Source organism: Oenanthe melanoleuca, chromosome 1 (assembly GCF_029582105.1).
Source record: "Oenanthe melanoleuca isolate GR-GAL-2019-014 chromosome 1, OMel1.0, whole genome shotgun sequence".
Classification (NCBI taxonomy): domain Eukaryota; kingdom Metazoa; phylum Chordata; class Aves; order Passeriformes; family Muscicapidae; genus Oenanthe; species Oenanthe melanoleuca.
This window is the reverse complement of record NC_079333.1, coordinates 21290995-21305987: the sequence shown is the minus strand read 5'-3', so window position 1 is coordinate 21305987 and position 14993 is coordinate 21290995. Positions and strand designations below refer to the sequence as shown.

At 45.2% G+C, this 14993-nt stretch overlaps 1 protein-coding gene across 1 annotated transcript; it reads right to left on the bottom strand.

The window, feature by feature from the left end:
• Positions 1–2034: 2034 nt before the first annotated feature.
• LOC130252739 (phospholipase A2-like) lies at positions 2035–14486 on the bottom strand. The gene is made up of 4 exons (XM_056490614.1): positions 12991–14486; positions 9789–9954; positions 5325–5431; positions 2035–2273 (listed from the first exon to the last, which is right to left on the bottom strand). Exons 1-4 carry the CDS (start codon positions 13319–13321, stop codon positions 2110–2112), a joined length of 768 nt encoding a protein of 255 aa, XP_056346589.1. The 5' UTR covers positions 13322–14486; the 3' UTR covers positions 2035–2109.
• Between the last annotated feature and the right edge of the window lie 507 nt (positions 14487–14993).

Here is a 14993-nt window from a genome sequence, read left to right as displayed (position 1 = left end):
TAGATGAATAAAAGGCTTTGCCTCTACATGTTGACTTTGACATTTTTATTTTTGTTAGAAAGCTTCTTTTTCCTGCAGCTTTGACAATCCACAGTGGCATATTCACCATCCTCCTGCAGAAAGGAGCAAAGCAGCTTTTTGTGAAGAAATTTGTATTATCACCTGCCAAAACTCCACTTTGTTTGACCACATATCTCTGAATTTAGACTCTGATTAGGCACCCTGGGTCTTTCTGTGCCATTAGTTCTTATTTTAAAGGTGCAGTTCAAAGCACCTTTGTCAGCTGAGCTTCAGCAGAGACAGAAGCCCAGCCTACCCAGGTGCTCCAGGTGCCCATGTAGTGCTAGCACCTACCCGAAGAAATCAAAAACATTGCTTTTGGGGATGTAGATGTCCTGCCATCTGTCTTGTACCTCCTGCCAAAGAGGCTCTTGTCCTATTAGCTTGCACCAGCCTAAACACTTGTGACAAAGATGCAAAGAAGGCCCACTAGTACATAGCTATTCCTGGCTGAAAGAATGGGATTTTGGTTTCTCTTGCCAGAGGGAAATGTAGCATTTGAATATAAGCCTCTAATACAAATAAAATAAAATGAAATAAAATAAAATAAAATAAAATAAAATAAAATAAAATAAAATAAAATAAAATAAAATAAAATAAAATAAAATAAAATAAAATAAAATAAGGAGAGGGGAGATGAAAAATTTGCTTGACATGACTAATGTTCTCCACAGACACTGTTTCCTGATGTGACAATAATTGTTTCCCAGGCAGTCAGTTACTGGGGGACATGCCAGTATAGGAGACTATCTCCTACATGTATCAGAGAGCAGCATATCAGCTCTGAAGCCTGTGGAGCAGTGAGTATATTCTTTTGCAAAGTCTGGGGAGGCCTACTTGCCTGCTTGTAAGTAGAAGTCAGAAATCCTTGCTGACCTTGCAACTGCAATAGCCCAGCGTAACTCTGCTTACCCTTGAACACAGTTCACACGTGTCTCCAGTGCTGTGATGGAGGAGCATGAGGGATAAGAAAACTGGGCTCTAAGCAACCTGCTCTGGTTAAAGGTGTCCCTTCTCATTGCACAGGGATTGGAACTAAATGATCTTTAAAGGCTCCTCCTAATCCAAACTACCCTATGATACTATGATAAAAAAAAAAATAAACCCTGGCACTATTTGGTGACAAGAGATGTGTTCCCACTACACCACAGACCAAATCCTCTGTTTCTGCAAAGGCAGATCTTGATCATGATCAGAGCAGGATCAGCATATATGCTTCAGCATATATGTTACTCTGTCACAGAATCACAGGCTGGGTAGGTTGGAAGGGATCACAGTGGATCATCTGGTCTGACCTCCCTGCTCAAGCAGGGAAATCCCAGAGTACATGGCACGGGATTGTGTCCAGGTGATTCTCCAGGGAGGAGACTCCACATTTTCTCTGGGCATCCTGTTTCCATGTTTGGTCACAGTAAAGAAGTTCTTCCTCCTGTTCAGGCAAAACTTCTTGTGCATCAGTTTCTACTCGGTGTCTTCTTGTTCCATTGCTTGGCACCACTGAGCAGAGCCTGACACCCTCCCTTGAGTTATTCACAGACACTGATGTGGTCCCCTCTCAGTCATCTCTTCTCAGGGCTGAACAGACCCAGCTCCCTCAGCCTTTCCTCATAAGAGAGATACTCCAGTCCCTTCATCACTTGTGTCACCTGTTGTTTCTCAGGGTAGTTAAAGTCCCCAGGACCAGGGCCTGTGACTGTGACGCTGCTTCAAGCTGCCTACAGAAGCCCTTGCCCACTTTTTCCTGCTCAGGTGGCCTGTAGCAGACACCAACAACAGTTACAGTGTTACCTCTATTTATCTGCCTTTTTTTCCTAACCCATGAGCTCTTAACTTGCTTGTTGTCTACCTAAAGGCAGAGCTCCTTACATTCCAAGTGCTCTCTCACAGGGAGGGCAACTCCACCACCACACCTTTCTGGTCTGTCTGTCCTCCCCATAAATCCTGGCCTGATAGAAATTTTCTCACACCATTGTTAGATCTGGAAAATGAGGAAAAATTTTATTCCACTACATTCAGGTTCAAATTGTTAGGAGAAAGGTCCTAATAAGACTATTCTGGCCCCCCATATCTGACATGGCAGGTGGGATGAGTCTGTCCACATAAGAAGTCTGGCCAGAGGATGAAGTGTGGATTATATGGGGCTGCTCCCCAGCACTTGGCTGCTTCTTGGTCACAGAGGCACACCATTTTTTCACATCGGTCTGTCAGGTTATCTGCAAAAGAAAATGTGAGCCAGGGATGAGAGATTCTGTATTAAAGGCAAGAAACAGTTTTAGGAGAAAAAAAATCCCTAAAAAAGCAGCCCTTAGGGATCAAAGGCTGTGGCAGCAGGACCAACATGTTATCGTTTGAATGGATCTGACTCTCCCCTGCCCTCTCTCTGTCAACAGGTCTGACCTTAACTGTGACAAAGAACATCAGAAAGTAGCAGCTAAATGTAAATTGGCAACGCTTATAAAAATCTGGTCAGCACAGAGCACTTCCTGCTTCTAGAACTGTGTGAGCTATGAGGGTTTAATTCAGCAGTCAAAGATATAAAGGAAAATTATTTTATCTTAGCCTGAGGTAAAAATATTCCACTGTTCCTCAGTCGGTGAATTTTCCTTCTAACTCCTCCCCCTGCAAAACAGACTGATTTCAAAAGAAAAAACAAACCACTGCTTTGAAAGGAGGAGCCTCCCAGAGGGATATTCAGAAACCTGAGGGCATCAGAGCACCCACCAGGCATTCTTCACTCTTGCTGTATCAGTTACTGTTGTATCTCTCTGATCACAGCAGAGGAGCCAAGGAGCTTTGCAGCAGGGCCAGGCACCTGATTTTTATGAGCTAACAAAGTGATCAAAGTCACACGTGGAACTATACAGAATGCAACTATATGACTACATTACCATAAATAACATCAAAGCCACTAGCTTAGAAGGCTACATTGCAAATGACTGAGTTTGGGTTAATGAACCTCATCCCACCTATAGGTGGTGTAAATGCAGCCGTTGGGTTAATATAATTTCAAAGCACAGTGCCTTTATTTGAGGCTGCTACTGTAAGTTATCCAACAGTCACAAAACCCTGCACTAGGCAAAGTTTAATGTGCCAGTGCACATGGGCTTCAGTCTAAAACCATCTGCACCGAGTATAGGAATTTTTTCAGATATCACTGGACTTTGATGGATCAACCCTGTATCTGAAAAATAAGAAAAGCCCATGTTTCCTAAGCTGGTCTGAATAATCACGTATTTACAGGTAAATAGGGTCAATGAGGACTAAAGGCTACTTTTTTCTTAGCTACCAGTCTTGCCTGGTACTCTCCTTGCCCCTCTGCTCCTGAGCTCTTCCTGTGCTGTGCCAGCAACCGTTCATCAAATATGAGTATGAAAGTCTGGCTTTGTAATATTTCTGTTAGAGAGGAATGATTTTTTTGACCAGACCTCCCAACTAACAGCCTTTTCTATATTCCAGATATTTATTGAATGGAATTTGCCTACAGGTGATGGCATATTTCTAGACTGAAGAATATGATTTTGCCAGTTTTTCTCATTCCACAAACAAAACTACCTAATGGTAGCAAAAAGAGGAGAAATACCAAGCAAAAAGTGTTTCTGTTTATTTTACATAAAAATGTCTATATTTATGAGACAGAGCACCAGGAATCTAATTCCTTTGCATTGAAATGACAGTGCAAATAATTCTGCTTCTAACACTTCTGGACATCATTACCCTGAGCTCAGCAAGCATGCCTGGAAATTTAATTCTTCATTTCTTTGGTTTGAATGGGATCAGACATTCTACCTTCACATCCCAGTAAGACCTGCTGTGCTGTAGCCTGGGGTAGGAAATTTGCCTTCAAAACACATTTCTATTGTCCCTTCTCACTGGAGATATTGGGGGAGTAAAGCCTGCTGAGGGCTTGTGGAGACCAGCTGATGGATGCATCAGGACTTGCCTTGACATTGGTTAAGGAATTATGAAATGAAATTCATTTAATAATAATGCTAAGGAATTAATGAAATTTGTTTAACTCCTGCTTGTTGGCCAAGTCAGAGCAACTGCACCCCACTGCACTTTTATGTCAACTCCCATGGACTCAATGATACATCTCATATCTGCAACTTGGATTGCTCCTTCACAGCAAAGAGAAACAGGACTTTTTTGCTGTAAAATGACTAGCAGAAAGTATCAGTCAACTATGGAAATATGGGTAGGCAGGAGGGAGAGCAGTTGTGCATTAAAGCGACACGTTCCTTTGCCAGCCCTTTGTATTTAATAGATTGTTCAGGAAGTTGGAAAAGAGCAACTGCAGATGTGCTGTGTCCCATCCCCTATCTGCTGGCAGATCTTCAGCTGATGGTGAGACTGAATAATCCACCAGTGGAATATGGTTTTCTGATAAGGTAGAAATGGCCCTTTAATGTTCTAGCAAGTAACTTTGATCATTATGGGGATAAGTTTTACTCTCACAATTTCTTTTCAAACTTTCAAAATCTTCTACAATGGATTTTACCACCAGGAGCTTTCTGGAGACTTAGAAATACAAGTGACAAATTCTAAGACTCAAGTCATCTGCTGTATGTCAAAACAAACTGTGTGAGACGCTGACGGGCTGTGACTGCAATTCAAACCCTCTTGACTGGGTACCAGCTGTAGAGCTGAGCACAGCCCACACTTGCTGTCTGCCTGAACCACTCGAGAGCATTTGATTCTGCATGGTTCAAAATCCCTGCTGGAACCCCAGGACTTCAGGCTGGAGCCCCACCCAGGGCAGAGGTACAGGCTGGCATCCTATTTAATCTGTCTTGCAGCCATGCTAAATAGCCTGGCTCTTCTCTAGCAGTGCTTAAGGATAGTAAAAAAGTGGACAGTCCTTCTGGAGGGAGGGCCAGAATTGCAGTGGAAAGAGCAGCCCTGAAGACCCACAGCTGTGGGAAGAGACATGCTTAATGCTAGTGAGGAGAAAGTCTCCGGAGAGTCATCTGGATCCCTGCCAAACTAGGATGGCTTGTGGGCTCCATGGCCCCCACTCCTGCCCTTCAGCCTGGGGAGATCTCAGGTTTCCTGGAATGGGTTGTGCTGGGGCTCCAACTTTCCAGCTACTGGCAAGGAATGGGCAGGGAGCTTAGAAGAGAACTGACATTGCCTAAAGCAGTTTTGAAACCAGCTGGGCAAAATAAACATAAACCTGCCTCTGGGGCCCCCAAAGTTCTTTGGTCAGCCTGGTGCCTGCAGAGGAGGGAGGGAGACCCCCACCAGAGGAGCCAGCCTTTCCTTACCGCACCGCACGGTGTTCTGCTCGCACGCCCACTGGTAGCGCTGCACCTTGGGGTTGCAGCCTTCCTTCTCTGCCGTGTCGTAGCAGCAGTCGTGCCTGTGGCAGCACCTGGAGACATCAAAACAGGGAGTTTGGGTGTCCTCCTGCATCCTGCCTGTTGGCACAGAGCCCAGGGCTGCTTTGCTCACACACAGCTCATGAGAGCAGTGCTTATCCTGGCCTGGCAGTAAATCACCTGCTGATGAAGCGAGTATCCTGGCATCTCTGGGAATGCTCACATGTCTCAGGATCTCATTAATACCGTTTGCTCCCATGACCATTGTGCTTCTCCCTCATGAAAGCATGTGTGGTCAAGACATGGTAATCTGGCTGAAAGGGAGCAGAAGTGTCCCTGTAAGTTGTGCTGTGGCCTACTGGATTAGGCTTAGACTCATCCCAAAATTTGGAATTGGGATGTTTCTTGCCTTCCTCAGTTATCACCAAGAAGCTTTGTCTCTTCAGTTCACCTGGACCTGCCATGTGCTCCTTGGCCCATAAATGTTCTGAGGGCAGGCTACAAATTAGTCTCAATGGTGAAATTCGTATCAGTTAACTTAAGAACCTTAAAAACCATCTACATCTAAGGCATTCACCTATCTTCCTTCAGTGCACATCTGCACCACAATTCACATTTTCATGCTGCAGACATCTAACATAGGGTGAAAAGCATCAGATTTGAAAGTGCAATTGTGTTTCACGACTATAGAGAGAATGAGAATGAGTAGCTCAGCTGATGACATCTGTCCTATGGACTAATCAGTGAGATAATTCTCACTGTAAATTACTTTTGAGTTTATAGGAAACTTGAATTTTATTCTGGTACCTTAGGGACTCAAATTCTATTGAGAAAAGATTCAGCACTTAGTGACGTTCTCTGCTGAATAACAAAGGTTGTTTCAGCAAGGATTCAAGGTCAGAGGCTGGAGCCAGAGCACAGTGATCTCCTGTATTTCCAGAAGGCATCCCTGCAAGATCACTGTGACTCTACAGAGAAACCACTTTACTAACTGGGAAGAATTGAGGCAGGCTGATTTTACATAAAAAGCCTGAAGTTTCAGCAAGGCCTAATCCATCTTTAGGCAATGATAGGTAGCAGAGCAGGCCCATCACTAGTATCTCATAAATGGGACACTGAGCACTGGAGGCTGTGGTGGAGAGCATCAGTCTGAGCTGAGGAGAGTGCCAGCTATAGAAACCAAAGGTTTGTGAGGTCTGGGGAGTGAATCAGTAGCTTAATTGGCAAAGTTGGTGTCAGTGGTGGGGAAGAAGAACAATGTGAAAGTAGATGGGCAAAGGGAGGTATTAGAAGCCTCCATTCCAAAGGAAAGAAATTGCTTTTTATGGAGAGCCAGAGGGAACAAACAGAAAGAGAGGTAGAGGTGAGGACAGATAGGGGGCAAAAGATGTTCTGTGAATCAGGCAAGGACAAGCAAATGAGCACTGAATTTGCACAAGTGAATGGTGTTCCAGCTAGCTGTGAGAACTCACTGCTCCTTATCTGGCTTGGCAAAACCTGGGGAAGTTGCATAAACTCTGCAGGACCACAGGATTTAGGGCACAATTCTGCTCCCCTTACAGCAGTTCCTCCTGATGATCCACACAGCTGCAGCAGGGTGACAAGTAGCTTACTCCAACGCAAAGCAAGAAGACTCTTGGTTCCTATTTTACAAACATCTGAAAGAACTGCCAAGGAAAGAAGACTAAGGGATCCTATTGTTGTCCTTCAGACGGTCCCCTCCTGTCTGGAAATGCCCTTTGCTGCACCTGGGTCAGAATGGTGCTAAGCTTTTAATGACCTGCTAACATTCGGTTCCACCAACACAAACAGCCAACAGCACGGCAGAGCACTGGTCATCAGCGGTGGCAAACAAACACAGCCGTGTCACCTGGGCAGTGAACAACTGCTCATCACGGCTGCACTGAGACAGCCCGAATGGCTACAGACAGCTCGGGCTGGTCCGCAGAGATCAGCTGGCCAGAGCCTGCTGCTGAGCAAATGACAGGAAGTTAGGAATTTGTCACATCAACAGCACCCTTATGCTGTGTCTTTTCCTTTTGCTTTAACGTTGCAACAGAGGGGAAATCTCACTCTTCCCTATGAGTTTGCCAAGATTTAACAGTTGCACACAATGGTCTGAGAGATCTTTTCCAACCTTAATGATCCTGTGACTTAGATGAGTCATAGATGCACCCTGCCTTTCATGAGGTTTTCAGGGAAGTGCTGAGCACCCTCAGGTCTTACTTTACAACATAGGTGCTGCAGCAATTCAGGGGAACAGGAAGGAGAATGAGGAACAAATCTATTGACTCTATGTGGAAGAAATGTCATTATGCCTTGAAGTGATGGAACTGTGAGAGTGGAACAAAAGGCAAAAGGTAATTACTGACAACACCACATCAAAGTCAGTGTGTGGAATAAACCTCATAAAAGGATTACCCACGGAATGGTTTTTTTTTTTTTCTTTTGCACATAAAAGAGGGGTGCTTAGAAGCACTCTAGCCCTGTCTAGACAGATTGACTGAATTACACACAAGAAAATTACTCTTTTTGAAAGGGTTTCCATAACAAACCTGGAGGGTCAAGGGGGTGAATAATTTCAAAAAGTATTTGTCACTCACAACCAGTAGTTTTGCCACTCTCTTTCTTTTTTAGAATGGCAAATATGGAAAATAATGTGGTCATTTAACAGGTGTAGGGTACTCAACCTAATCATTAGAGTAGCTCTTAGTAACAGATATCAATATTTCTCTAGCAAACAGAAAATGGAAATGTTTAGGGCTAAATCTAGTGTGGCTTTGCTGATTCTTCCTAGCTAAGATCTTAAATAAAACTTTTAAGTTTTTCTACAGCAGCCAAGCATTTCAGCTAAAGAACAATAATGAATCTACTTAGAGAATCAAGCTTCCCTTTTACAAACTATCTGATATTTTGAGGCATTTCCACTTGCAAAGTCTCATTTTCTGCCTGTAGGATAATATCCTAAAATACTCTGTAGAGTTTAAACAACAGCAGAAACACTGGCTGATGAACATGTTGCCATATTTTACTCTTTTTTTCAGGAGTGCTGACTACTTGCATCTCCCCAGGTCACACATTTGGATGTCACTTAGCCTCCAAGGAAAAACAGCTTTTAGGTCACTCTACTCAGCCCTTCAGTAAAAGCAGTACTCCAAATTAGTGAAGTCATGTTTTACTTTCAAGGCTTTATTATGAAATTTGTTAAAGGATAACCAAAATATTTAAACACCTTATATCCACTGCTGTAGATAAGCACTGTGATAAGTACACTGTGATAAGCAGGTCAAGAGATATTGCTGCAGTTACTCATCATTTGTGAGGCCCATATTGACTGTTTCCTAGATGAAATATTTCACAGACAAATAAAGGGACATGATGAGAGGGCTTTGGGAGTGAAACATCTCACTGCATTAGTGAAGACAGCTCCATTAGTCTTAAGGGACAGACAGCTGTCTCTTTCATGTCCACAGAGATCTTTAACCTTGACATCTTTTCTTCCTCCTCCCACTGCACCCCCCCCTCCCCTTTTTTCTGTAATTCTAATTCAGTGAAATCTAGTTTTGTAGCAACCTGCAATGTCTCCAACAGCAAGGTATTCTGGAAAGCTCAGTTTCCTTCCCAGTGAGCTGCAGACTACCTTCACCCCTGCTAAAAGCAGAGCTTACTTACTAGTAGCACCTGGTCTGTTGACTGTAAATAGACTTATGTGCTTTGACTTTGATATAAACCTGGCAAGATTGCAAATAGCAGGCTCAGAGCACACAGGAGTCCACTATCCTCAGTTTTACTCTCATTTACTTTCTTTATACTCATTCCACAGAACAGGAAAGAAGTCTTTGACTGCAATACCTTCAACACTTGTTGGGAATAACAAGCCAAACAGCTTCCACACTAACAAAGGAAGGAGAAATAATACCATTCTCTCCCTTATTGTTCTACCTTGATTCAGTGTGAGCTAAGAGCCACTGAAGGCAACAGGTTTGATTACTCTTTGCAATGATATGGATTTCTTCAAGAGGATAAACAGTGACATTTTCATCACTTCCATTTTAAGGACCTGGGTGAAATAACCAAATACCTTGGATTTCACTCCTTTTGTCAGGCAAAGTATGATCTCTATGAAAAAAATCAGCTATTTCAAGAAATTACATCCTAATTTCTCCTTTGCCCTCTACCCCACATAGTACAAGGTCCTAAGAGCTTTGGTGTCATCCAGAAGGAGGTTAAGCCCTCACTCAAATCCCAAGTGGTACATGGGTCACCACTCACAAATCCCCAGTATGTTCATATATACTGGGTTCCCTGCCCACAAGGCAACAAATGAGTCAGTGGAGCCACAGTAGCACAAACAGAAAAAAGTAGGGAGATCTGCACTTCTTCCAGACGCACAGCTGAGGTTTCTCTTACCAGTCTGTTTTATCTTTAGGCCAACCTCGTCCTCCCAGTCCACAGTAGCACCCATAGCCAATATATGCCAAGGGAGACCGTCCCGTGCCACACGTTATGGCTCCAGCCAGTTCAATGATTCCTCGAGTGTGCAGTGAATGGGACTTTCCCAGAGCACCTTCCCAAACTGCAAAGACAGGACACGGTTACACACAGGGATTAAACATGCCTGCTACTGATTTTCCTACAGTCCTTAAAGGGAGATGGTTTTAATTTTGACTGGTTGGGTGGGTGCAGCCCTGACAATCTAACTAGTCGTGACCTTCAGCTGGCGAAGGGTACTCTGCAGGGAGCTTCACCTGAGGTCTGGGATAATAAAAGGTGGATACAGAAGTACCCAAGCATGCTATTTCTTCCACAGGAGCTCAATTCAAGCAGGACATACTAGTTCTTGTGTACTAGTGTGTGATTGCAGCTGTATTGCACCTGGGAGCAGTGTGCCTGGTCTTGCACATCATGGAGCCCAAGATCTGCTAAGTTTTGCAGGGTCCATACCAGCACCATGCAGGGCCACCTGGGCTTCACTGCACCCCAGAGCTCCCAAACCTGGGACAGTTTTCCAGCTATGGTCCTGACTGGAACATGAAGCAGCAGAGTACAGACAGGCAAACAGACCTAACCAGGGCTCTGTGGAGGGAAATGAAGTTGCTCAAGATTTCTTACATTATCCAAGTTTCCTCTCCTTTTCAGGGTCTTTTAGTCCTATTAATCTGCATAGAGGGACAGCTACATGCCCCTGAGCCTGTCAAGGACAAAGTGCCTCCATCAGCCAAGATATATGTGTAGTCACTTTCTCTTGATAGTCTGGAAGTGCTGGCAACACTTGCATCCGCCTCCATCATTATGTTCCACCTAAGTCATAACTGGTGGGCTGCACTGACTTTGGGGAAAAAAAAGAAGAAAGGAGCTCTGTGTCAGCTGGAGTGTGTGGATGGCCACCCAAACTAGTCTGGAGATTTTTGAGTTTCAAGTCTTTCGAACAGTCTTGTGATTTCACATGTTAATTCAGAACTTTTTTAGAAACTCCAGGTTCAGTCTTGCAGTAACTGTTGTTGAAAACAAGAGTACCCTGCCCCTAATACTCAAATCACTGTGATGCTCAGTTGCAAACGTTGCTTATCATGCCACAGTGACACATAGGAGGATTTCATGCCTGGATTTACTGTGAAGGACCAAATGCATGTTGCACTGCTCCATCGGTACAAAATCCTCAGCCCAAAAGCCTAACCCATCTGCTTATCCCACCCATGCACAGCCACTCCAAAATCAAACAGGACCTTCCAGCACGCTTGGATGGAGAGGGAGGTGATGCCTGGGAGCTGGGAACTCGCCATTGAAGTTGCTTTGCCACCTGCCCCAGGCTATTGCAGCACGCTTGACCTCTTCAAAGTGTTGTGCAAACACAGGCTAATTAATCCCCTAAACCACCCAAGGACTCAATACTATTATTAAAACAGTTGCTTTCCTTTTAAAACCTAGCCTCTAATCCCCTTGCTTGGGTCTCTTCCTGCATCTCCTGGGCTAGTTTTCCCTCCAAGCCCAATCCAAATGCCAGTGAAGACAAGGAGGGTCTCTCCCCATGAAGGACAAGGCATGGCTTTTCTCCCTCTCCCAGCCTGACCCACCCCCCCCAGCAGGAGCAGGTGCCACCATTTGCACCCCAGGGATTGACACCTCAGGCTGTGTGGCACAGCCTTAGTCTGTTTCCCGGGGCATTCCTAGGGGATTAAATGTACATTCCTGAAAAAGTAAGTGGTTGCTCACCTAAACACTACTTGAGTGTTCAGGTTTCATGCTAAAAACACATTGGATGGGTTTTATTGAGCACTAAAGAGACCACTTATTTTCCCTGTCTAAACAGCAAGGCTCCAGAGTTAGAAGGGGGCTTAGCTCTCAGGGGAAATCACAAGTAGTGAGCTGCTTTCAATTTGGGGGTATAAATCATGCTTTTTCAACCTGTTGCAGTTTGCAGACCCTGAAAATGTTCCAGTGGAGACAAAAACTTCTTTGTAGGAATCTACAGCCTTCTGACAAGTAGCTTGAATTTTTTTTATCTGTCTTTCACTGGCCTCTTAAGCCAGGACTGCTGGGCTTGGTCTGTTGGTCACTGGCTGAGGCTGGTGTAAGGTAACTGTACCTCACCCAGAAGAAGAAAGGCCATTCTTCTTTTGGGGATATCTCTGGGGATCAAGGAACTGTAATTACAGTGCAGAGCTGCTATGAAAGTGGAGAGAAAGGCCCAAAGGAAATAGAGTCCAAAAGACTCAATTAGTGTGCTTAGGGCTGTGTGCTCTGCACAAGGCATCCAGGCAGCCTCTGATGTTCCTGTTCTTTGAAAGCTGTCTGGGTTTTGAGCCAGCAGCATGCTGCTGCAGCTGAGAGGTCAGCCCCAGCAAGTACATTTTTAATATTCAGGTGCACAACTAATAACTTGACCAAAAACTGAAACGGCTTTCTTTAAGCTAGGCAGCCGAGCCAACAGAGCCAGGGAAGCCTTGTAAAAGTCTGACTCTCCACAGCAGCCTGCTCCTAGCCAAATGTCCCGCTAGCAGCATGTCCAATCATTAGTTAAACTAATGGTGCACCTTGGAGAAGAACATACCTGCAGAGAGGTGAGCAGAGGTGACTTAGCACTGTTTCCTGCTTAAACTGGCAGCCTTTGCTGTAAATGAAGGCAGGGGGTTGTTTTTTTCTTCTAAAACTCTACTGTAGATACAACCTCAGACGTGCCAGTTTAGTGTTTTGTTACCTCTGTGTGTAGGGGTTTTATATTAGCAGTCATTTATGGCTTTTATAAAAAGAATTTTTAAAAATTATTTTAAATTCAGATACATTGAAAACTGCTTACTCCATAACCACTTGTATAGCAAGATGTTATTTTTACTCGGACACTAACAACTCAGTAGTAGGAAACTATTAAAAAAGAAAAAGACCTGTGTTTATACAGTTTATGCAAACCATAGCTGGGGCTGGGAAGTGAAGCAGGCAGGCAAGCAGCTCACTCACACTGTCCCTCACTGTAAAGTTGACGATTGTCTAGTGACACTTTTTTCCCCTCACTTGGCCAAACCACACGGAGCACACAAAGCTGATGGCAAGGGGAGAGGCTGTCCCTGGGCAGGGGAGGCACGGCAGGGCAGAGAGACCCAGAGGTGGTACTCACCTGCCTGAAGCAGCATCAGAATCAGCAGCAGGCGGGGGCCCATGGGCAGATCGCTCCCACGCTCGGGTACTTCGGGGTTCGAGTGCCGGCAGCGCCTCGCCGTGCTGCCAAGTGAGCCGAGGTGTGGTTGTGCTAAACAATCCTCCCGGGCTGCTGCCCCAGGCTTTATATACACATGACTGTGCGCCCGTCTCAAGTGGAACACCCTCTCCTGCGATGCCCCCGAGCCCCAGCGCGGGTGCTGTCCGTCCTCGCTGCGGGAGGAGAGGGCGAGGGCTGGCTCTGTTTGCCCAGCATCGCCTTTGGGAGGGAGGGGCTGCTGGAAGGGCATTAGGCTGCTAGGCTCTGGGACAGCCCGAGACCCAGGCACTAAGCCGGGCTTCTTCTTTAAGCTGTTTGCTTACAGACCCTGGTTAACCTCTGAGAAGCTGTGGCAAAGTGAAGCCTTCAACCGGGCTTTCTGTGGCTTGGGCTCACTGCTGAGGCATTCCCTTGGCAAGGATTTTCTCCTTTTATAGACCACTTCCCAGGGTATTTTTTTCAAAAATTATTTTATTTTAAGAGTGATTATTTTCATGTTTAAAAAAGAAAAGACAAAACTATAAAAATCCAACAGAAAGAATACTGTTAAGTGCAAGTACCTATTCATAAACTGACCAAAAGAGCTAATTCGGCACCGCTCTGAGGAATAAATACCCTCTTGGTCTGTTGCTGCACCTCACACCAATAGATTTCTTGAAGACTCATCAGTATGTGGGTACCAGCCATGGCAGAAGACCAGCAGTTGGGTCCAGCCCACTGGGCCTCTGGCCACAGCAGGCAGCCAGATCCAGAGATGGCCTCCCTGTCACACAGCCTCTGCTTGTATGGGGTCACAGGCAATGTGGGCAGGAGGAATGGCCACAGGTATTTTGTCTTTGGGCTTGAAACAGTTTTAAAACTCCTGCCTTCCTTGGTACAGCAGCACCTGACTTGTTGGGGTCTGAGCACCTGCCCCTTCCCTGGTGTGAGCATGATGGGCAGGGCAAGCTGCTCTGCTGGAGTGGAAGAGGGGAAGAGGCTGTTTGCCCCTTCCTAGGCACAGCTCAGGACTATCATAGCAGCACCCCTTGCCTGAGTTCCCCATGCTAAAGCTCTGCTTCCCTTCTGAATGGCATGGGTTTAAATATTTGCTTGCTACACATTGGTAGTCAAATCAAAGGTCATCAGCTAGTTGTTTATGGGGCTCCCTTCTGCTGAGACCTGCCCCAGTGCAACTGCTGTCACTCCTTGCCAAGCAAGTTTTCAAGATACAGTACATCCTGGGTGCCTGTGATACAGGGCAAACGAGACAGCAGGACAGAGTAAATCTCATTACAATAACCAGCCTGAAATTTTCTGCCTACCACCACTCCAGGGATGGGCCATGTGCTGGCAGTAGGAGAGGAGGGAGGACAACTTGAGCACACCACTCACCCAGCTCTTCCCTGCCCTGCACTACCTCAGAGGAGCTTGGGAGGAGTTGCAAAGCTTCTGCCCTTGGAAACCCCCTTCAGTAATTATTCATTTATTCAAGTCATAATGCCAAATCACACAGAATCATAGAATCACAGAAACATAGAATCATAGAATGGTTTAGGTTGAGAGGGACCTTAAAAATAATTTGAAACTCCTGCCATGGGCAGGGATACCTTCCACTCAAACAGGTTGCTTCAAGTGCCATCCAGTCTCATCTTGAATGCTTCCATGAATGGGGCATCCACAACATCTCTATGTAAACCTGTCCCAGTGCCTCAGCACCCTCACAGTAAAGGATTTCTTCTTAATATCTAATCCAAACCTACTCTTTTTAATTTAAAAGCCATTCCTCCTTGTCCTGTCACTACAAGCCCTTGTAAAAAGTCCCTTTCCAGTTCTCTTGTAGCCCCCTTTAGGTACTGGGAGGCTGCTTTAAGATCTCCCTGGAGCCTTTTTCCCCCCATGATGAACAGCCCCAGGACTCTATCCTCATAGGAGGGGTGCTC

Coding starts and splice junctions, on each gene's coding strand:
- LOC130252739 (XM_056490614.1), bottom strand. CDS start 13,321: ATGCCCTTCCAGCAGCCCCTCCCTCCCAAAGGCGATGCTGGGCAAACA. Junction 9,955..12,990: donor TCTGATGCTGCTTCAGGCAG/GTGAGTACCACC, acceptor CTGTCTTTGCAG/TTTGGGAAGGTGCTCTGGGA. Junction 2,274..5,324: donor GCAGAACACCGTGCGGTGCG/GTAAGGAAAGGC, acceptor TTTCTTTTGCAG/ATAACCTGACAGACCGATGT.